Source organism: Molothrus aeneus, chromosome 17, assembly GCF_037042795.1.
Source record: "Molothrus aeneus isolate 106 chromosome 17, BPBGC_Maene_1.0, whole genome shotgun sequence".
Lineage (NCBI taxonomy): Eukaryota > Metazoa > Chordata > Aves > Passeriformes > Icteridae > Molothrus > Molothrus aeneus.
In genome coordinates, this window is record NC_089662.1 from 2991148 (window position 1) to 3014309 (window position 23162).

A 23162-nucleotide genomic window follows, 5' to 3' on the forward strand; every position below is an offset into this window, starting at 1 on the left:
TTGCCTTTTTTTTGCAAGCCTTCTGATGAAATCCTTTCTTCTATTCTTCTAGTATAGTTTTAATATAATATATATCATAAAATAATAAACCAGCCTTCTAAAACATGGAGTCAAATCCTCGTCTCTTCCCCCATCCTGGGACCCCTGTGAACATCACCACAGTTGGCCAAGGGAGGTCTGTGACAGACTGACCACGGGGTTGGGATGTCTCACTCTGTGCAGATCCTAAATATGCACAACTCAACACAGAATCACACAATCACACAATCACTGAGGTTGGAAAAGACCTCCAAGATCATCAAGCCCAGCCTCTGGCTGTCCATATCCCCTAAACCCAGTATTCCCAGTATTCCCAGTATTCCCAGTACTCCCAGCCCATGTGACGTCAAGGTTGGAGCAGCTGGGGCTGCCCCTGGATCCCTGGCAGTGCCCAAGGCCAGGCTGGACAGGGCTGGGAGCAGCCTGGGACAGTGGGAGGTGTCCCTGCCATGGCAGGGGGTGGAACTTCCAAGGTGAACTTGAAGGTCCCTTTCCACACAAAGCATTCCATGATAATCACACAGGATCTCTCTGTACCTCCTCTGCTTTTGCTGAGAGCCACAATTATGACCCTTCCTTCACAACCACAGCTCCAAGAATTTTGTTCTTTTTCCTCCCTTACCCAAAGCAGAAGCTGTCATGTCACAGGAGCACAAAGGTGCTGGGGCTGTTAGGGAAAGCAGGAAGCACCAAGAGACTCGTGACAGAACTGTGAGAACTGGAACGTGGTGCATGGCCAAGCATCCAAATCCCCAGAGTAGGTGTGAAAATCTCAGCCTTAAGCCTCCAATATGGGAATTTTAGGAAACAAACAGATTTTATCTTTAACAATTTTAACAACTTTTTTTTTTTTTTCTTTAATAAAGCCAGGCTTATATATGGTATCTAAAAAAAGGCAGGAACACACACATGGCTGGGAGAGGCTCATCTATGCCCTCAATGAGACCCTCATCAAATTCCTTCTGAAGCATTAAACAACCTGGACAAAATGAGCAGTGAGAGCAGGAACCATCCTTTCAGGAGGAAGGCAAAAAGGAAAACAACCACATAAATAATCAAAACAGCAATGTTTCCCTAGAGTAAGGACAACTGTCCATCTAGGAGGACAGCCAGGGCATCAATGTGCTGCTCATAGCCAGGAGCCTGCACCAAGGACCAACTCCAGTGCTGGCACTGGCAGATCCAGAGGCCATGGACAACATTTTTGCACACAGGGAATGGCTGTGCAGAGGAAAAGAAGGTGCAAGAGGGCTCACATCCACACCAGCCCTACCCTCATCACACAACCCAACCAAACACCCAAGGCATGAGGGCAGAAGAGAAACCCAGCCCAGCTCTCCAGAGGCCAAACCACCTGAAACTCTCCATTCATTGAGCAGCTTCAGAGGTGTTTGTGTTATTTTCATTGGTTTAGAAACACCAGGAACCTGAACTGTTCCAAAAAAACTGGGCAGAAGTGGAAGAGTCAAAATGAGAGGGAGAGATGCTGATGGAGAGGAGGGGGAGGCTCTGAGCACAACAGGGCTGCACATAACAAAGCCAAAACATCAACCCCATGGTAAAAATTCACATTTTCCCGGTTTACTCAAGGGCTGCAGCTGCTATCTGTCAAATCCAAGCCCACACAAGGCCTAGATATTTCCATAAACCTGGGATGACTCAGAGCCAAGTGCTTCTATTGCCAATTCTAGCACCAAACTGGGCACCTCGAGTCCCCCTTGGTGTTACCAAAAAGCTTCAGCCCAGTCTGACCCCAAACACAGCAAAAATGGGACACATTGTCTGCAAGCTGAGCTGCATCAGCTTTCACCACTTCTCCTCCCATCCCTATTCTTGATATCAAATAACAGGAATTTTTTCAGACTGAAACAGAGTGAGAAAGAAGTCAAAAACCAAGGATTGCATGGACAAAAGGAGAAGAAAGCAGGTGTTCTAACAGGGATACTGCAGCACTCCTCCATGCAGAAGTTTGGAAATCAGGACAGCAGAACTCCACTGCATGTTCCACTCGCTGTGTTTCAAAAATTAAACACCATCACAGGAGCTGCTCGGAGCACTCCCGAGTTTCCTGCACTTTACAGAGCATCTTTCCTTTTTTATTTTTTAAATTGTTTTTGGATCTCCAGCATCTCTGGATGCATCTCTGAGCATGGTAAGATCCTTCCTAAAGTTGCATTCAAGTGCATTCAGTAACTTGCTCTCAATACCAGTGTGGGTTCCCTGACTTGTACCCAAAAAATGTGACCTGTTGCTCCATCTGCTTGCAGAAGTGATGGGCATTGTCCTGCAGCTGGATCCAGCCTGGAAACAAGCACCTTTTGGATATTTGCTTCCAAAATGCACTAGGAATTCATGAAGCCTGGGAAAGAAAGCTCCTCAGGAGAAAAGCTGCTCCCATGGGGAGCCTGAGCCCTCAGCACCACGTAGGTGTGTGGTTTTGTTTAGAAGTCATCTGGAATTCTTAAAATAAATTTGCTAAATTGTCTTCCAGAGACTGATGGGTTTTTTTTTCTTTCTTTTTTTCCCCCCCTCCTTAATAAACTTCCAGGGGTATCTTTATTGTTATGTCTAATTTTAGCGAAAACTAACATTTCCTGAGATTCAATTTCTCTCATAATTGTTGGAAGGAAACTAAACTGTCTGCTGTAAACATTCACTGTATTGTGTGAAAAGTATCTTTATTACAGCCCACTGGGAATACTGATAAAATTCCCAATCCTAGCCTTTCCTCACTTTTTTTTTCTTAGAGCTCACTCTTTTCTCTTACATACCCATTAGTGTCAGTTCAAACATTCTGCGGGTGAGATATGAGAACTTAAAATATATTATTTAACAATCAAGGGTGGAATAAAGACTTGTGAGCAGTAAGATCCTTTCTGCTTTCCCTTTTGGTGCTTTCTATTATAGAAAATGAGGATGGCTATTCCATTTGTCTGCCTTCGTGCTCAGAGTTGATGTAAAAAATCTCATTAGTTTAGTCTGACATATATTCAATACAGTCTATGTACATATTTTTTTTCATTCTATTCTACAGCTGCAAAATGATACTAAATTTCATCAGATTGGAATGAAAACTGTGGTCTTGGAACATTTCCCTTTAAGGGCCTTATATTTATTCAGAATTCATGAATCATTTTCCAGTAATACAACTATAATTATTCTTAAAGTGTTATGTTTGAAGGTTTAATATGAAATACTTGCAAAAAGCTCTTTTTCACTTTGATAGTTTGTAATCTTCATGGTAATCAGATCAGTTAGCTCCTTCCCACAGCAGCCAGGAAAATACAATTTAATATGAATCTCATACTCTTCACTCATGTTTTAATTAAAGTAATAAAAGCCAAGTCATATTTTGCCCTTTACGGTGTACACAGATGTATAGACCTGAGCTAGACAGCCTCACACCCAGCACTCTTGATGGCAGCTGATGGATTTGCTGCTTTGAGATAAGTTTAATTCAGGCTGGCTCAGAGGCTGCTGATCGTGGTGGCAGTGATGGGTGAGACCCAGCACAGCCCTTGGCAGAACTGCCCAACAGGTGCTGGAACATGGGCCAAACATGGAGCTCATGGAGCTGCTGTGACCACCACCCTTCAGCTGGGTCCTGTGTCACAGCTCAGCTCCCTGGGGAAGCTGCCCACCCTGGTTTTTGGTTTCCACCATGGCTCTGACCAGCCTGGCCTGGTGTGTCACCTGAGAGGGAAGATTCCAGCCTCCTCCCAAAGGAGCAGGAGCACAAGGACTGGTGGCATTCTCTCCCCAGCCAGCTCATTTCCCCTGCCCTTGATTTTTTTTGGTTCCCACCATGGCTCTGACCAGCCTGGCCTGGTGTGTCACCTGAGAGGGAGAGATCCCAGCCTTCCCCAAACACCCAGTGCAAACAACTAAATAACTATTGAGTGCAATACAACATTCCCCAAAGGAGCAGGAGCACAAGGGACTGGTGGCATTCTCTCCCCAGCCAGCTCATTTCCCCTGCCCTTGATTTTTTTTGGTTTCCACCATGGCTCTGACCAGCCTGGCCTGGTGTGTCACCTGAGAGGGAAGATTCCAGCCTCCTCCCAAAGGAGCAGGAGCACAAGGACTGGTGACATTCTCTCCCCAGCCAGTTCATGTCCCCTGCCCCTGGTTTTTGGTTCCCACCATGGCTCTGACCAGCCTGGCCTGGTGTGCCACCTGAAAGGGAAGATTCCAGCCTCCTCCCAAAGGAGCAGGAGCACAAGGACTGGTGGCATTCTCTCCCCAGCCAGCTCAGGTCCCCTGCCCTGCCCAGCCTCACGAGCGAGGGGAGGCTGGAGTGAACAGAGCCTGGCTCTGAGCAGAAGGAGCTGGATGGCTGCACTTGGGGTACACAGCCCTCATCATCCTCCAGGGCCTGCAGAGCCCTGACATGGAATCCTTCAGGGAGGAAAAGCCTGAATTTAGCCACTATTATCAAGTCCAGCCTTTGACTGATGGCCACCTTGTCCCCAGCCCAGAGCACTGAGGGCCATGGCCAGGTGTTCCTTGGACACCTCCAGGGATGGGGACTCCACACCTACCTGGGCAGCCCCTGACAATGTCTGACCACCCTTTCAGTGAAGAAATTCCTCCTGATATCCACTCTAAATCTCCCATGGCACAGTATGAGGCCATTTCCTCTTGTTCTATTGGTATTTGCCTGGGAGCAGAGCCCAACCCACCCCTGGCTGTCCCCTCCTGTCAGGAGCTCTGCAGAGCCACAAGGTCCCCCCTGAGCCTCCTTTTCTCCAGGCTGAGCCCCTTCCCAGCTCCCTCAGCCTCTCCTGGTGCTCCAGACCCTTCCCCAGCTCTGCTCCCATCTCTGGACACTCCAGCCCCTCAATGCCTTTCTCATGAGGGGCCCAGAACTGGGCACAGCTCTCAAGGTGCCCCAGCAGTGCCAGCACAGGGACAATCACTGTCCTAGTCACACTGGCCACTCTGTTTTGGGTACAGATGCTCTGCTGATGGTCCTGCCCTCGTGGGGCTGGAATGGAGCCCAGCCCTGCACGTGCCCAGGGCAGCCTCAGAGCTGGCACACAGAGAAGGGCTCATTCTGTCACCAGCCAAGGCATCAGAGGGGTTTTCCTTTCTGCCCAGGCCTTCATCCAAATGCTGAAGTGGAAAATAACATTTTCTGCTGGAAGTGAGTGGCTCCTCCGTTAATCACTGTGTTGTGACAGCAGATCCAAACACCAGCTCGGGATGGGTCTCTGATGAGGAGGGAAGAAGTAATCAATCAGTTGGGAAAGGAAATCCCAAGAGCAATGGGCTGGGTATTTTCTTCCACACTGCTGCAGCCCACAGAGCTGCATTTCCACAAATAAACAGAGTTTTCCAGAGCAACTCCCCAGAGTCCATTAGAGAAGCAAATCACCCTGTGCAGGAGCCAAACCCAAAGCCCCAACAGGACACGGGTGTAGGAGCGATGGGGGTAGGACGGTCAGGACAGACGAACACGAGAGATCTCTGCAGCCAGGGCTGGAACTTGGGGTTATTGCAAAGGGCCTGGGGGCAGGGCCCTGCTGGGAGCTGCCAGACACAGCTCAGAGCAGGCCCCAAAGAGGGAGAGAGGTAAAGAGAGAGAGCAAGAGCGTGGTAAAGAGAAAATGAGAGGGCGAGGAAGAGTAAAGAGGGTAAGAGAGTGAGGTTCCCGTTCCAATCCAATAAATCTTCTTCTGTGTTGAATATTCTGATTCTCACTAACCAATCTAGTACAAGATACAAATCCTATAGTGTCGTACACATCTTTTATGAAAAATCCTTCCCTTAGGATTTTTCCTCTTGAGAAGCTGAGAGGCCTCAGGAACAAAATGTAAACATTGATTATCTGCTGCTGTGGAATGCAACAGGTAAATCTTTGATTGGCCCATGTGAGTTGTTTTTAATTAATGGCCAATCACAGCCCAGCTGGCTCGGACAGAGAGTCTGAGACAGAGCCTTTGTTATCATTCTTTGCTATTCTATTCTTAGCCAGCCTTCTGATGAAATCCTTTCTTCTATTCTTTTAGTATAGTTTTAATGTAATATATATGATAAAATAATAAATCAGCCTTCTGATAAATAATATAACATAAATAATGTAATATTATAATAAAATAATAAATCAGCCTTCTGATAAATAATAAAACAGCCAGGCCATGTGTCCTCATGCCACAGGAGCCACCCTGCACTCCAGCAGATCCTGTTCAGTCTGACTGGACCTCAGCTGTGCCCCACAGTGCTCTGTGCTCCCAGTCCCTCCGTCTCCTTTCCCCTCCAGCACACAGGGGTCATTCCTGAGATCTGGGATACACCTTTCCTGCAGCCCCAATGGTGGGCACGGTGGAATTTTGGCACCAAGAACCACCCATGTCCAATCCTCTATCAGAACTCATCTTGGTTCCAGTATTTTCTGTGTGGAAACCTCTAGATCAAGATGCAGCAGGAAGGGCTGTTTCTCAGGGGGATGGACATGGTCCTGCTGCTCCTTTTCTGCCACCCCCAGGCTCCCATCACCTCCCCAGCTGCAGCTCTGCTGCCTCCAGCCCTGGGCCAATCTCCTGCACAGACTGGATTTTTATTATTAATTTTTAAATGGCTCACTGTTTACAGACCTTTTCACTGCAAAAGAATTCCCAGCTCTGGCTGAAGCTCCTCAGGCACATTTTGATTCCTCATCTCACAGAACAAGGGCTACAGCCAGATGTGCTGCTTAATACAGACACTCTTTTTTGGGTCAAAAACATTCTCTGAGCTGATTCATATCCCAGAAAACCTTGGAAAGACACAGGAAAGTCAGGGATAGGCAGCTGCTGGGGCTGGCCAGAGCTGGCTATGGCCTCCAGGGGATCTTGGAGAGTGGTGGATGCTGTGGCCAGCCCTCAGGCTGTCAAGTGTGGTGTGTGCCCTCCAGTGCCCCTGAGGATCTCCTGCTCCCTCCTGCCTTTGGCCCTAAACCTCAACCTCTCAGCAATCTCCTTGATGAAATATCTGCACATGAAACTCAGCCACCACAACAGTTTCAGTGTTTCCATCCCCACCAGGTGCTCTGTGCCACCTGACAGGTGTCCTCAGCTGTTTGACATGCTATTTCTTTTTCCCTTTTTAACCAGATTGAGTGCAATAGAAGCAGAGACCATCCATTTTGGTCTAGGAATGGCTCAATTGCATCAGTTTTTCACTCTTTTGGTGGCTGTTTTTCAAACACTGTATTGCTAAAAACCTCAGGAGTCCCTTGAGACCAAGGGTTGAAGATGGTGTTCACTCTGCTTGTAATATGAAGGGATTTTATTATTATTATTTTATTTAAACACTATAGCTGGCCTTGTACCAGCAGTAAAACCTCCTCTTGCTATGACTAAGCTACAGGAATCACTTCCTGACTGCACCTTTCAAACATTTCGCTGTCACACAGGAGTTCATGCAAAATTCACAAGCCTGGATCATCAGCTGTAGTTGTGCTCAACTCCCAGGCCCCTCCTGGAAGGGTTTCCATTAGCTGCTGATTATAATAAATGACATGTAACACTCTATTGTTCATTCTAAAATAGTACATGAGATTCTTCCTGAATTGTCTGCTGAGAAAGGCATTTAGGATCTATCAATGTCTCCCCTCTATTTTTTTTTTCTTCTCCAGCACAACATATGAAATTATACAGTATTACTCAAAGAACAGCAGGGAGAGAGCAAAAATCTGTATCTTATCATGGGGGCCTGCAGTGCACGCTCCCAAACTCTGTGTAATCCTCTTTCTACTCTGAGTCTATACAAACCTCTCTCTTCCCTTCACCAGGGGTCTTTTATACTCCTATATCTGTATGTTCCTGCAATGTATCCTTGCCAAGGGAGTGGGGAGTCATCTGTTATTTACTTTCAGGTGTGCTCTGCCCCTGATGGGGCCAATTCCAGACTTCAAAAATACAGATTATTTGCAGATTGGAAGAGACCAAGACTCTGCACGGGCACAAGAGAGTAAAGTCCAAAGAGCACAAGGCAGCTGTGGATTGAGGAGCACCAGAGCTCTCCAAGTCCCCCTTAAAAAAGGAGATCATATTGCTCCTTATTTAACCCCTCACTTACATGTGACTTCCTTTAACACTGACCAACCTCTGATATCATCTGTTCCTGTGATCAACAGATCAAACAAAAAATCAAGAGAATATGGAGCCCCCAAACCCTTCCTCCTCAATTATTCACTCAGAGGGTGGTGAAACACTGGCACAGATTGCCCAGAGAAGCTGTGGATGTCCCTGGGAACATCCAAGGTCAGCTTGGACAGGGCCCTGAGCAACCTGATCTCGCTGGAGATGTCCCTGCTCCTTGCAGAGGGCTTGAATTAGATGAGTTTTAAGGGTGCCTTCCATCCCAATCCATTCTGTGGTTCGGTGAAAGTTAAAACAAGTTTCTTCATGTGCAAAGGATTCATTAGAAACACCAAAGTCCATTAAGGGACTTGAGTGGAAATTGCACAAAGAATAACCTCACCATAGGCTCTGATTTTCTGTGCAGACTTTTCTATAAGACTGAAGAGAAGGACACCCTAAGGAATTGCTCAGCCAAGTGAACTACTGGGCTGCTCCTGCCTGTCTTCCCAAGCAACCCCAGGTTTGAGGCAGTGGCTGTGGTGACCATGAGCAGCCTGCTACACTTTATGGGACAAACAAAGTGCTGGAAGCTCCTCCTAATTCACACATCTGATAGGCCAGGGACCAACTGCCCTAAGGACATCTCACACCTGAGCCTTGCTTGTTGTTGCTTCACTATCAGCGGGGCAGCAGCCCCACCACTGATGGATTGAAAACCACCTTGGTCCCAGCTCCTGCTCTGGAGGGAGGAGCAAGAATGAGGGCAGAGGGACCCACACGTTCACTAGCAGCACCCAATTACCCTCCCTCTGCCCAGGGCTCCACAGGCACCTCAGTCACTGGGTTCTGCCTCCATGGTCCCCAGCAGGGATGGGGAACCCCTGCACTCACGTGGGTCTGCCCCAGCCCCAGGTTTATTTTATCAAGTGTTGACATTTTGCTGTGATTCAGTCAAGACTGGTGGGAACAACACGTCTGCCAGTATTATGACAAGGTTTGAAGGCATGTTTTATAGCAGAGGCTGCCAAGAGGAGCTCTGTCTCGTCTGGAGCGTTAGCAGAACATGAGGAAGGTATCCATAGCTTCCCACACATCATTAATTTCTAATTATCCTATCTTTGCTTTCTGCATTATCACTTATTTACCAAACACAGCTTTATTGGACCGCCCAGTTCCTTATAAGCAGCAGAGCCATTGTTATGTTAAAAGCAATGTTCTAAATGTTATTTATTATTTGATAAACCTCGTGTAACCCTGAATGAGGACATTAAACGGCAAGAACACTACTTCAAAATCCCATTTTAAATAAGTCACCAAGACAGCTGTGCCTTTATAAAACACATTAGAGTGGCACTCAGAGCACATATGGCTCAGGGATATATACAAATTATACAATTTCTGTCATTCGATCAAATAAGAGGGACGTTTTGACCCCAGAAATGAGTCAAATGTAAGTTGTAATTCCAGCCCCAGCAGAGGCCCTGGTGGTAATGGATCCTGACGGCTGATCAAAGAGCCCTGACCATTTGACCCACCAGATCAGTGACTCACTGTATCTATTATGGCTAATACAGGCCCCAGCGTGGAGATATACGGAGGCAGGGAGATAAAGGGCAATAGATACAGGAGATTAATGTTGATTTATCCACGTGCAGGCACAGGGGGACACCCGCAGATGGAGCCCACGTGGGTGGGAAGGGGCAGCCTTGGCTCACCCCACACTCAGGTTCACACTGGAGCAGGGCTGCAGACAGATGCTGGGGATGTCTGTGCACATGATAAATATCATCTCTCACAGCTGCATCTCCCTCGAGGTGTCACCAACCCCCTGTGCCCTGCCCTGAGTCACACACAGCCAGGGAAAATCCACCTTCTGTTTTACACATATCCATAGTGTCGCAGACATCTTTTATGAAAAATCCTTTCCTTAGGATTTTTCCTCCTGAGAAGCTGAGAGGCCTCAGGAACAAAATGCAAGCAATGATTATCTGCTGCTGTGGAATGCAACAGGTGCATCTGTGATTGGCCCATGTTGGATGTTTGTAATTAATGGCCAATCACAGCCCAGCTGGCTCAGACAGAGAGCCAAGCCACAAGCCTTTGCTATCATTCTTTGCTATTCTATTCTTAGCTAGCCCTCTGATGAAATCCTTTCTTCTATTCTTTTAGTATAGTTTTAATGTAATATTATCATAAAATAATAAATCAGCCTTCTGAAACATGGAGTCAGATCCTCATCTCTTCCCTCAGCTTAAGACCCCTGCGAACAGCGTCACACCCATAGCCCCCAGAAACACATCCCTGCCCATGGATTTGCTTTCTTGGCAGTGTAAGTGTGAACAACCCATCCAGGAGTTACCCAGTCTCACCCTATTGCCCAGAGCCCAGATTAAAGCCCCTTGTGCTGCTCTACACATCAGGTGATACACTGGATGTCACCTGCAGCAGGTGTCTCATCAGGCTGGGGTGAAATCCTGCCTTTTTCTGACATAGAATACCAGAATAGATGGATAGGAAAGGACCTTAAAGCTCATCCCATTCCACCCCTGCCATGGGCAGGGACACCTTCCACTGTCCCAGGTTGCTCCAAGCCCCATCTGATGCCTTGTGAGGGCCACCCTAGAACAGAGACTGGACAGAGCTTAAGAATAAAGCAGGGATTTATTCAAAGGATCTCCTCCATGGATACACCTTGGGCAGCACCAGAGCCCAGCCAGGGCTGCACCCAAGATGAACCAAAATGGCCCCAAAATGCACGGCCGGGCACGGGGTCTGTCCCCTGGATCAGTTCTGCTCCATTTGCACCTTGCAGTTCATTGTCCCATTCCAGCTTTAGCCCCTGCAGTCCCACCCTGCTTGTTTTTCTCTCTCCAGCCCACGGGGTTTGTGCTCTTGGGATGAGATTTGGATCATTTGTCCTTGGTGCCCAGCTGGAGCAGGAATTGTTTTGTCTCCCTGCTCTGTGCACAGAGCTCAGCATCCCCTCATATGAAGCTCAGACCCACACACTAAAGCAGCACAGAATCTGAGAAATATAAAAGCTAAACCTGAGGTATTCCCTCCAACTTGGCCTTGGCCACTTCCAGGGATCCAGAGGCAGCCACAATTTCTCCAGGCATCCTCCTCTTTCAGTTGTAGATCCTGCAATGGTTTGGGTTAGGTCCTAAAGACCATCCAGTTCCTGCCCCTGCCATGGGTAGGGACAACTTCCACTCCCCCAGGCTGCTCAGTGCTGCTGTGCAAACCTGGCAGCCAGCACCTGGCATTTTTGACACACAGATGGGCACCATGAGCCTGCCAGCAGGAGCAACACACAGGAACAGCTTTGGGAGAACTTTTCTCCTATTTTCAATCGAACTCTCAAATTTTCAACACTTCATAGCAGTGGGTCCTGTCTGTGCCCTCACTTCCAAAAGCAAAGAGCTGCTTTTACATTCTCCCTGAACAAACCACAGTGGTGTTGAACAGCCTTTCCATGAGGAGTCACACAAATGAACTTGTTGGGAAAAACAACAATGGGCTGGTTGCTCAACTGGAATAAGCCATGCACTGAAATCTCCTGGGATTAGGCAGAGCACAGGATCCAAGCTGTCCAGTGATAAATAATCAGCTCTTTCCTCCTTCAAGCTGCCTGTTGTCCTGCTAGCAGCCAGAGATAATCATGGAGGGAGGGGAAATGCAGCAAACACCCCCCCTAAGGCTTTCCATGATTCACTGAGCAGGTACACACTGGGCAGGTACACACTGGGCAGGTACACAGTCACTTCCCAAAGCCAGGGGACAGTGGCCCCCAAGGCCATGCCAGTCCCCACAACCCCATCACATCACCCCCAGCTCCCTGACAAGGCAGCTCCTGCATTTCTTCACTCAGCACATGGGATGATAATACCTTCTCACAGGGGATTCCCAGGCAGAATTAATTCATGTTTTTAAAGCACCCATGGACTCCTCCTGCAAGTGCAAAAGTCTTACTGGCAAATAAAAACAACCTCATTCCTCAACCTTTCCCTTTCCTGCTGTTACTCTCCTTATCACAAAGACCTTAATAAATATCTTTTCCCACTGATTTTGCAGGTGTTTTTATTTCTTTTACCAGCACCATTGCATTTTTACTAATCTTTCAGAGCACTTCATATCTGTTTATTCCTTGGAGTTTTTCACATTACTTAATTCCCTGCCTTTGTGTGGGAAGAGGGGGTGGGAAAGAAAGAAGGAAAATTGACAGGGGTGAGGAATGATGCTCTGCTGACTCCACAAGACACAAGAGATACCTCACTCATCTCGAGGGTCAAATGTCCACGATGGTTTGATCAGATGTCAGCTTGCATTTATACCCTGGCCTCTGCTGGAGGTTGAATTACATTTCACATTTGACTCACTTCTGGGGTCAAATGTCCCTCCTATTTGATGGAACAAGAGGAATTGTTTTCCCCAAGCAGGTTGTGCTGGTGTGAGCTGTCAGTGCTCTCATTATGTTTTAGGCTCCTTTCTTTCTGCATTTTGTCCTCAGCTGAGTCCAGCCCCCCTGGGATGACAAGAGCTGCAGCCATGGCACAAAAGCCATCCCAACAAGGAAGATCAGGGGAAGGAAGAGGACACCTGGCTTCCATGAATCGTGGATGGTGTTTTGTGGGGGTTTTACACAGGCTTTGGTGTGGGGTTTTGTTTCTCCTTCCCCTCAAGCTGGCAGCTAGGCAGGGAATAATGAAGGAGAGGCAGGGGGACCCTGATCCTGACTTTACCACACTCCTGCCATGAGAAACTGCAGAAACCCAGGAAAGTTTGGGTTGGAAAGGACCTTAAAGCTCATCCCATCCCACCCCTGCCATGGCAGAGACACCTTCCACTGTCCCAGGGAGCTCCCAGCCCTGTCCAGCCTGGCCTTGGGCAGTGCCAGGGATGCAGGGGCAGCCCCAGCTGCTCTGGGCACCCTGTGCCAGGGCCTGCCCACCCTCACAGGGAACAATTCCCAATTCCCAATATCCCATCCATCCCTGCCCTCTGGCACTGGGAGCCATTCCCTGTGTTCTATCCCTCCATCCCTTGTCCCCAGTCCCTCTCCAGCTCTCCTGGAGCCCCTTCAGGCCCTGCAAGGGGCTCTGAGCTCTCCCTGGAGCTTCTCCCCTGGGCTGAGCAGAACTTCCTTAGGATCAAAACCAGACAAGGGGCTGAGACAAAGCTGCTGTCAGGGAGCTGCAGGATCCTGATGGAGAAAAACCCCACCCCACCAGGCTCATCTGCTGCAGTGTGATGGCTCCAGCCCTGAGTGTGTTCAATTTGCCTTTGTCTTGAAGGAACCCAAGGGCTGTTGGATGTCCCACGTGGGCTTTAAAGGAATCTGGTGCTTCAGCAGCCTCTGAGGTGAGATTGTGAAAACCCCTCCTGCTGCTTAATGTACTCCTTCAGGTTACAACAGGTTTAGCAAACAATAAAAACCATCTGGAAGCCCCATTTAAATAACAGAGTTGTGTCATTAGTGCTGAAGTCATGGCTGGGGCTGTAAAACCAGTAAACAAGTGCTGATGTGCAGGTAAATAGAGAGAGGATGCACTAAGGAGAAGGAAGCTGCTCCTCATCCTCCTTGGCCAAAGCTCATGCTGGGTGTGAAACACATCATTGCAGGGCATGAACTGGGGTCCTCACCTTCCCTCCCAGGTGCACTCCTGCCTCCCCAGATGAGGTTATGGGGGTCACTGCAGCCTCCCATAGCTGGGAGCACAGAGCCCACGTGCTCCCAGCTCCCCTCTGACTGCCCACACCAGCCCAGGGAGGGAGCTGGGGATGCCAAACAAGGCAAACATCCCCATTTATTGTCCATGTCACTCTCTACAGTGCTTTTCCTGGTGGAGAAGGAGCAGAACAGCCCCTGTGCACGAGGCCTTCCCTGCAGTGGGGGGGTTCCTGCCCTCCTCTGCCAAGGGAAAGAACTTTTCTGCCTCTCCACTCTACTCCAAAATGGGAAATAACAAGAAAACAGAGAGCAAATGAAGAGTGAACTCCTCTTGCCCAGGTTACGGGGATCTAAGCTGGTTTGGCTGATCCTTCTCCAGGATCAAACTCAGGACATGATTCCTCTACCACATGGTAAACCCTGCTTTCCTTTGGGAGCCAACCCTTCTCCTTGGGGTGCAGCAAACCATTCCCAGCCCTACAGCAGCCCTGCTGACCTCCCTGTCATGCCCACCCTGAGGGAGAGGGGGTCAGAGAGGTGCTGAGCAGGAAACACCAATGGGTCATGCTGGCCATGGCTCTGCCCAAATCCAGCCTGCTGCTGCAGGCACACCATGGCCAGGGACTGGGGCTGCTCCCTGTGCCAGCACTGCCAGCCCTTCCCATGAACTCCTGGCTCTGCCAGCCCTTCCCATGAACTCCTGGCTCTGCCAGCCCTTCCCATGAACTCCTGGCTGCTGGTTGAACACTTTTGAGAGGGTATGAACACACCTTCACCCCAGTTATTGCAATGGGATGTGCTAACCTAGCATGGAGATGGGATTGTTTCAGTGAAATAAGGAATGAATCACTCCGATTCAAAGAAATCATTCCAATGTGTGAACCCACAGGTGCACCGTGCAGCAAAGATCACCCAAAAGAAGCTGTTGCTAAATTTCCTACTAGACCATCAATGTGATAGAAAAAGCCAAGTTCCAGCCTTGGGAGGTTTTAAAGGCAAAGTTTTACAACAACTGCCCTGTGATCATCCTCAACACCTGGCTCTGCACATCTGGGGGGCACAGGGCTGACCCCTGCATGGGGCACTCAGGGATCACCCCATTCTTTCCCATATTTACTCACCCTCTGGCAATTCCTGGCTCTAATGATCAACCCCACGCTGCTGTTGGTTGAACACATATTTGTTTCTGCTGAATCACTCAGCAGCACAAAGTTTGCTGTTCCTTCCCCACCCTGGAATTCCTCCTCATGCACGAACAGCCTCTCCCCACGCCACCATGGGGACAGCTGCCAGTGCCAGCTGCCAGAGCCAGGGCAGGAACAACTCTCCTGAGCCATGAGCCAAGGCACTGCTGCTCTCCAAGGAGGCAAACTGCAGGATTTCATCCCATTCCCAGTGTAACTGGGAGGAATGTCCCAGTTAACTGCAGTGTGACTGCAGGATTTCATCCCATTCCCAGTGTAATATGGACAGAGTTTAACCCCTGCTGCCATTGTTGCACCCTGCATGACTTGCTAGCCGTATAATCCACAGTGATGTCCCAAAATCCCAGGCACTCTGTGGGGCTGGGGCTGTGGTCAACAAAACAGCCCAAAACAACCAAAAATGGGATTCTGGGATGTGTCAGCAAGGAAATGCCACCTTCCCTCCCCAGGCTGCTTGTGATGAGATGCTTTGTGCTGAGGGTACAGCACCTCTAACCATGCCAGGCCACCCCTGAGGGTGCACAGGGGGCCAGCTCTCATCTCCAGGTCAGGGGGACAGAAAAGCATGTGCTGAAGTCCTCCTGTCCCAGCAGGACCTAAATATGGGCTTAACTTTACAGAAACACAGAACTGGGATGGAAAATCCAATTAAAGATCATGTTCCAACCCATGCACAGGTTTAGGACCCCACTCCAAGTTTTTCCATGTGTATCCAAGCCCAGAGAAGGCTCAGGCACCTGCAAGACATGAACACTTCTATTCTGGTCCCCCACATGTGGGTTTCTAGCTCCAAAACAGGAACCCTTGGATTCCTTTTTCTCCCCTGTTAATCTATTTAGCTACCGGAAATACTCCACATGAGGGAAGGAGACACCTGAACTGCACACAATACTTGGAAACTTCACTGTGGCCAGAAACACCAAATGCACCTTCATTTGGAGTGAGGGGTGCTGAGGCAAAGCTTTTCAGCAAAGCTTTTCAGCAAAGCTTTTCAGCAAAGCCAGGCAGCAGCAGCAGGATGGAAATGCATCCCAACCCCTTCACCAAGTGCTGCATCTGGGCTCTGACCTCCTCCATGGACACTCCTGATGTCCCAGGAGGGCAGAGTCACAGACAGCTCATAGAATTTGTGCTTTAGTCCCCTAAAAATCTCACCCCAGCAAAACAAGTCTTACCTGATTGGCCGATAGAAACTCCTGGGCGTTGTCGTTCATCCCCATGTACATGTTCTCCCCATCAAACTAGAAAGGCAAAAGAAAGAGTTAATAAAATGCCATCTGCACACCATGCTGCTGTGCATCCCAAATACCTTCCTGGCTCTTCACATCAAGAGCCAGAATTCCCAGAGGAAAAGCCTGAGCTGCTGGTTGAACACTTTTGAGAGGGTATGAGCACACCTTCACCCCAGTTATTGCAATGGGATGTGCTAACCTAGCATGGAGATGGGATTTTTTCAGTGAAATAAGGAATGAATCACTCCAATTGAAAGAAATCATTCAAGTGTGTGAACCCACAGATGCACCCTGCAGCAAAGATCACCCAAAAGAAGCTGTTGCTAAAATTCCTACTAGACCATCAACGTGATATAAAAAACCAACTTCCATCAATGGAAATGTCCAGACTTGGGCAGGCCCATTCAATCCTCTTACAGACCTCTACATAACCCTCAACAGCAGAGCAAAGCTCCTGCAGCAATGCAGAATCACTCTGGAGCTGTGGAAGGGGGTTTACAGTGACTTCTGTGAGCCAGAGAGAAGTTTGATAGCAGGATCCATGTTTACCCTGAAAGAATTTTCTACCAAGAATTTTCTACCAAGAGGCCAAGAAAGGAAGAAGGATAAATAAGAGAAATCTGCAACTGCCTGTTCCAATGAACACTTTGTCTTTCCTGACCAATAAAGTGTAAACTTAGGAGTTTTGTAAGAATGTATAAAAAGCAGGCATGCTACAATAAAACCAGGTTTGAAGCCTTCTGGAAATGGAGTGTTGCTTTGGATTGTGACCATCTCAACCATGACATGAGGCATTTGGGAGGGGTCTTTGTGCACAGCCTGACATTCATCCCCTCTTCTCCTGCTCTGCCATAACCCTGCTCCATGGCTGGGTGGGCTTGGGCTGCCCAGCCCATCCTCCTGTGTCCCCCAGCCCCAGCACACACCCAGTTCCCAGCTGCTAATCCACTTATCAGGCCACAAAACCCCCATGGAGAGCTACAACTCCTCTCACTAATTACCTGCAACGGGAGCTTTTCACTCGCTCAGATTCCAAAGGAAGGAAAAAAACCCTCCAGGATTGTCTGTGGCTCCAAGTACAGCTGGGGCAGGCCTCAAGGCTGAGTTCACAAATTAATTATGGCAATAAAAACGGGCTGAGCCATAAAACACTCCTGAGACGAGGGTGGAGGTACCAGCTGTGAGTGACACCTTGCACTTAACAAGGGGAAGAGCCAACCCTCCTGCCCTTGCCAGCAGGATGATGAATTGGAGATTGTTCACCCCTCACCTGTCCTCCTACTCTCTGATATGAAGCTGATTCCAGTTATGCCTTAACAGAAATTGGCCATATTAAGAGCAATAAAAGTGAAATCTAAATAAAACCAGGTGAAGATTTTCAGCCTAGACAATTATTTATGCTTCCATTTCCCAGAGTGCTACAGGATTAGCTATTAAAGGCAGCAGAGATAGTAAAGCCAAGTGGGGGTAACACAGCTCTGCTTGGCCTCAGACACCCTCTAATTGCCAAACTGTCCTCTGGCACAGCAAACCAATTAAAAGCTCTAAAATTGGAGCAGGTATTGTGGCATTCATTAAGCAATACCAGCAGCAGCTGCAGCAGATGGGAGAAGATTCCTGTGCAACTGCTGGATCCTGTGAGATCCACCACTGAGGCAGGAGCTGAGGGATGCACTGGGACAAACAATTTCCTCAGAAGGCAGCTGGGTACCATCCAGTTTAACCTGGATTTCCTTCCACCTGGCAGGTGATGACTGGCACAGCCATCTCCTGGCAGCTGGAGCTTCCAGCAACACAGATCCAACCAGCTCCAAAATGGGAAATAACAAGAAAACAGAGAGCAAATGAAGAGTGAACTCCTCTTGCCCAGGTTACGGGGATCTAAGGTGGTTTGGCTGATCCTTCTCCAAATAACCTAAATAACCTAGAGCCTAAATAACCTAAATAACCTCTGACCCCACCTCAATATGCTCTGACAGCCTAAATACCCTCTGGCCCCACCTCAATACCCTTTGAAATTCCCACCAGACACACCTGGGCTGGCAGCAGAGGTGCCAGAGGCTGCTGGAGAATCCCAGAATCTCCAGGGTTGGAAAAGCCCTCTAGGATCACTGAGTCCAACATTCTCCCAGCACTGCCAAGGCCACCACTCAGTGATGTCCCCAAGTGCCACACCAACCCACAGATCCCTCCAGGGATGGTGACTTCAGCACTGCCCTGGGTTACCTGTTCCAGCACCTGGCCACCATTCCAGTGAAGAAATGTTCCCTAATGTCCAATCTAAACCTGCCCTGGTGCACCTGAGGCTGATTCCTCTCATTCTACCCCTTGTTTCCCATGAGAAGACACCAGCCCACACCTGGCCACCACCTTTTTCTCCAGGAAAAAAAAAAAATTACCTTGAAAGTTACATTCAGCAAACCAAAAGTATCATTCAGTAGGGAGGCCCAGAGCAGGACAAACCCTCCCCTGACTGCTCTATTTGTCAGAATGTATTTTTTTATGGCTTTCTACTGTTCCCCTACCTCCATTCCACAATTCCTTCTGCCCTTGATGCCTTCATAACAACTGTAATGAATCCTGCCTTCAAAATTACTGTTTCTCTGATTTCCAGGCTGAGCAGCGAGCCTGAAAATCAAGACTCAAAATGCAGTGGAAACTTTGGAATTTCCCCACTGCTGATTGGATTTTTCCTCCCTCTCCTTCAGGCTGTGAAGGTGCAAACAAATTTATTAGAATCTCTCCCATCAGGATATTTTTTCAATTAGATGTTTGCCACTTATGCAGCAGCCAGGTAGAAGCAGATAAGTAATGTTCTCTCCCTCTTCTCATTATTGTTTTGCTACAGAATGCACTTCAAAACAATCAACCCCATCATACCAGGTAGATTTATGATAGAAAGAGAAAATTTCATATTTCCCCTTGGTTATAAATGCCTCCTCCCTTTTTTCCTTCACTCTAGCTCCTGTTCAAACCTGGATAGAGCCATTCATCACCCTCCTTTTACCCCAAAACCCAGCCTGCACTGAATGATGTGGCAGGGATCATTTTCAAGTCCTACTTCAAAAGAAACATCCTCTTGTGCAGTTGTCTTAATCACTTTATCACTTTTGCTCGGTTGCAATTAGTTAATTTTATTAACTTTGGTTAATAGGAGCAGCCTATTAAACAAATCAGTGGCTGTGGCTGATTCTCTCCTGCATGGAACGAGCACAAATCCAGGGAGGGAAGGGGAAAGAAAAGAGGGAAATAAAAAGGGAAGGGGAGGAAAAGGGGGAAGTGAAAGGGAAAGGGTGAGAGAGAAGGGAAAGTGCCCCAGATTCCAGCAATTCTGGCAACAAAGTCCAGTGGACAGCCCTGAACTGCCTTGGTGTGCAGGGAACAGGAGCTCCAGGCAGGATTCCATCTGTGCCACAGGAGGTGGCTTTGCCTGGCACTGGATGGGGACAGGGATGCTGCCAGCCCCATTCAGAGAGGGAATCCAAGCACATTGGGGTGATGGAGACCAAGCCACAGCTGCACCCCTCCATGGGACAACCTACTGAATATTTTGGGTCCAAACAAAAGACAAAAGTGTGAGAAAACACCCTCTGAAAATCAGTTTTTCATGGAGATTTTAATTAAAAATATAATTCTTTTACTACAGCTCTTCCAGGGGAGCTGCAGCTGGCACTGCTCTATTAGCCCATACAGGGAGCTCAATTCAGATGTTGTTGTACTAAACACTTTTAAAATCTTTATTGCTTTTCTAGACTCACTTTGGTTTGTTATTTTTGCTTCACAGCATTATTTTCAAACCTGTAAATGTGCCCAGAAGTCATATAGGTCTCCTGTTAGCCAGATGAATATGAAAAGGAAAAACAAATGCAGGCAGCAGGCAGGGACAGACCCCAAAGTGCAGCAGCTGGGGGATCTCCAGCTCTGTGCAAACAGGGAGAACAAATGTTTGCTAACTGGGAAGGGCCCAGTGGAAAGAAACACAACCTGCTGCCAAGATTCCAAGAAGGTGTTACTTTTTCCTGGATGGCACTGCCAGCTTGCACAGGTTTATTAGGAATCTCATCACATCCTTTTAATTTTGTGGGAGCCATGAACAGAGATGGAAGCTTCAGCTCTGTGTGAAAAAGTGGAATCAGAGATTGGTTTGGGTTGGAAGGGACCTTAAAGATCACCCAGTTCACTCGACTGACATGGACAGGGCCACCTTCCACTAGACCAGAATATGTGGGCAAAATTCATACCAGTAATACCTTCTGTGATACCTGCAAGATCTCAAAAGCCTTCCAAACTTTTTATTTAATTTTATTTTATGTCTGGTAGGCTTGGTGGTTTTTTTAGTTTGGGTTTTTTTCTTGGAGGAGTCTTGCCTGAATTTTTACACGCATTTTTGGCAATACTAGACCAGACCACCCTAACTGCAAGTCCACTGAAGTTCTAGAGCTTGAAAATGTGGCCTGTTAATACAAATCTAGCAGTAATTAAGAGCCATCACCATCAAGGAGCTACTAAATGACCAATTAAGAACAAATTGGATGCCTCCAGTGGTTTCTGCTGCTCAGAGCTATAAAAACTTGCCTCTGGTTTGCCTCTGTACCAGGACACAGGAGATGGGCAGTGGGTTCCCTCTCATGACAACCTCATTTCCAAACTGGGTGCACTGGGGATGCCACATTTCACTGCAAGTTCTTGGAATGCATCTGGGTTTGTTTCCCAGCAAGCCACAGCTCAGCCACCACCAGCACCAAGACAGAGTGACCTGATGACCTAGAACAGAGACTGGACAGAGCTAAAGAATAAAGCAGGGATTTATCAAAAGGCCTCAATGGATCCACTTTGGGCAGCACAAGAGCCCAGCCAGGGCTGCACCCAAGATGAACCAAAATGGCCCCAAAATGCACAAGCGCTCACGGGTGTCACACACACATTTTATGAAAAATCCTTTTGCCAGGATTTTTTCTCCTGAGAAGCTGAGAGGCCTCAGGAACAAAATGTAAACAATAATGATCTGCTGCTGTGGAATGCAACAGGTGCATCTGGGATTGGTCTCATGTGGTTGTTTTTAATTAATAGCCAGTCACAGTCTGGCTGTCTTGGACTCTCTGGTCAGTCACAAGATTTTATTTTCATTCTTTTCCTTTCCTTGCTAGCCTTCTGATAAAATCCTTTCTTCTATTCTTTTAGCATAGTTCTAATATAATATATATCATAAAGTAATAAATCAGCCTTCTGAACCATGGAGTCTCATCTCTTCCCTGGTCCTGGGACCACCACTCACGGGGTCTGTCCCTGGGATCAGTTTTGCTCCATTTGCATCTTGCAGTTCATTGTCCTATTCCAGCTTTAGCCCCTGCAGTCCCACCCTGCTTGTTTTTCTCTCTCCAGCCCACGGTGTTTGTGCTCTTGGGGCTGAGATTTGGATCATTTGTCCTTGGTGCCCAGCTGGAGCAGGAATTGTTTTGTCTCCCTGCTCTGTGCACAGAGCTCACCATCCCCTCATATGAAGCCCAGACCCACACACTGAAGCAGCACAGAATCTGAAAAATATAAAAGCTAAAACTGAGGCATCAGACCCAAAGAAATGCCATGCAAGGAATGCCTTTAGGTTTTTAGTGAGTGAAAGTTAGGACCCAAGAAAACTTGTGTGACACAGTTAATTTGTATTTAATACTCCTCATTAAAAAAATAACAATTAAAAAAAATAAATTGCAGCCCATGTGTTGCTGGGTTTCACTCAGCTGCTTCCAATGGCAGCATTGGAATGCACCATTCCCATCATTGGGAATGGGCAATGCAATGTCACAATTCCCATCATGGGGAAACATAACTCTTCTTTAGAAAGTGAAAAACAGGAATGGTTTTATCCACAATTCATTTTTATCAGTATTATCTGAGTGGCACATTCTGCTGTAAGTGCACTTTGGTGCTTCCAAGCCCTCCATCCCCACAATGCTGCTCCTGCACACCAGACTCAGCCCTCTGAGGGATCCATACCCAAGGATGCTGGTCCTGGTAAGGATCTGTGGAAGAGGTTTTACAGTGACTTCTGTGAGCCAGAGAGAAGTTTGATAAGAAGATCCATGTTTACCCCCAATTAATTTTTTACCAAGCTCGTTAATAGAGACCAAGAAATTTCTACCAAGAATTTTTTACCAAGGTCATTAATAGAAACCAAGAAAGAAAGAAGGATAAATAAGAGAAACCTACAACTGCCTGTTCCAATGAGCACTTTGTTTGACTTTCCTGACCAATGAGTAAAGTGCAAACTTAGGAGTTTTGTAAGAATGTATGAAATGCATGCATGCTAAAATAAAACCAGGTTTGAAGCCTTCTGAAAATGGAGTGTGTTGCTTTGCATTGTGACCATCTCAACTACGACAAGGATGCTCTCTGTGCACATCTCTGGGATGTGAAATCCTCACCTCAGCACTGCCCCTGCTCCATGGCTGAGCTGCCACTGCAAATCCCAGCAGGAGCAATTCAGCATCCCACCTCCTCAGGGAATACACGGCTGAGGTTGGCTTAATCTCTTTAACTGCAGTTCCCCCATTAAGGTCTTTACACAACCCCTGGCCCAGAGTGATCTATTTAGCATTATTTATTTGTGTGCTGAAATGCTTGGGCAGCCCCTGGGTTGATCCTGTCAGGGAGGGTCAGGAGTTCAGCAGGAGATTTACACTCTCCCCAGGAGTGCCCTGCAGGGGCAGCCATCGTGTCCATCCCCGGTTTGTTTGGGGACAAATGGCATTAACAGGGAGCACGACCCCACAGCAGGTGTCAGAGGCACAACACAAGCCCAGCATCCACAGCAGCCACTGGGGCTTTCAGGGGCTGGGTTTCCTACAAACACTGAATATTCTCACACATTATCCCAGGGGAAATTCAGCTTGATACAGTTGCAATCTTGAGGCTTAAAGCCTCACAGTAAAAAGTGGTTTGTTTTGTTGGTTTG

The 23162-nt window shown here is 47.8% G+C and overlaps 1 protein-coding gene across 3 annotated transcripts in view; it reads right to left on the reverse strand.

Moving 5' to 3' along the window:
* The window catches only part of TOX2 (TOX high mobility group box family member 2), a 177949-nt gene that overhangs the window by 90640 nt on the left and 64147 nt on the right, over positions 1-23162 (reverse strand). For all 3 annotated transcript variants that reach the window (XM_066561666.1, XM_066561665.1, XM_066561668.1), the window contains exon 2: positions 16157-16222. In XM_066561666.1, coding sequence (XP_066417763.1) covers positions 16157-16222 — 66 coding nt within the window. The remainder of the gene's footprint in view (positions 1-16156; positions 16223-23162) is intronic.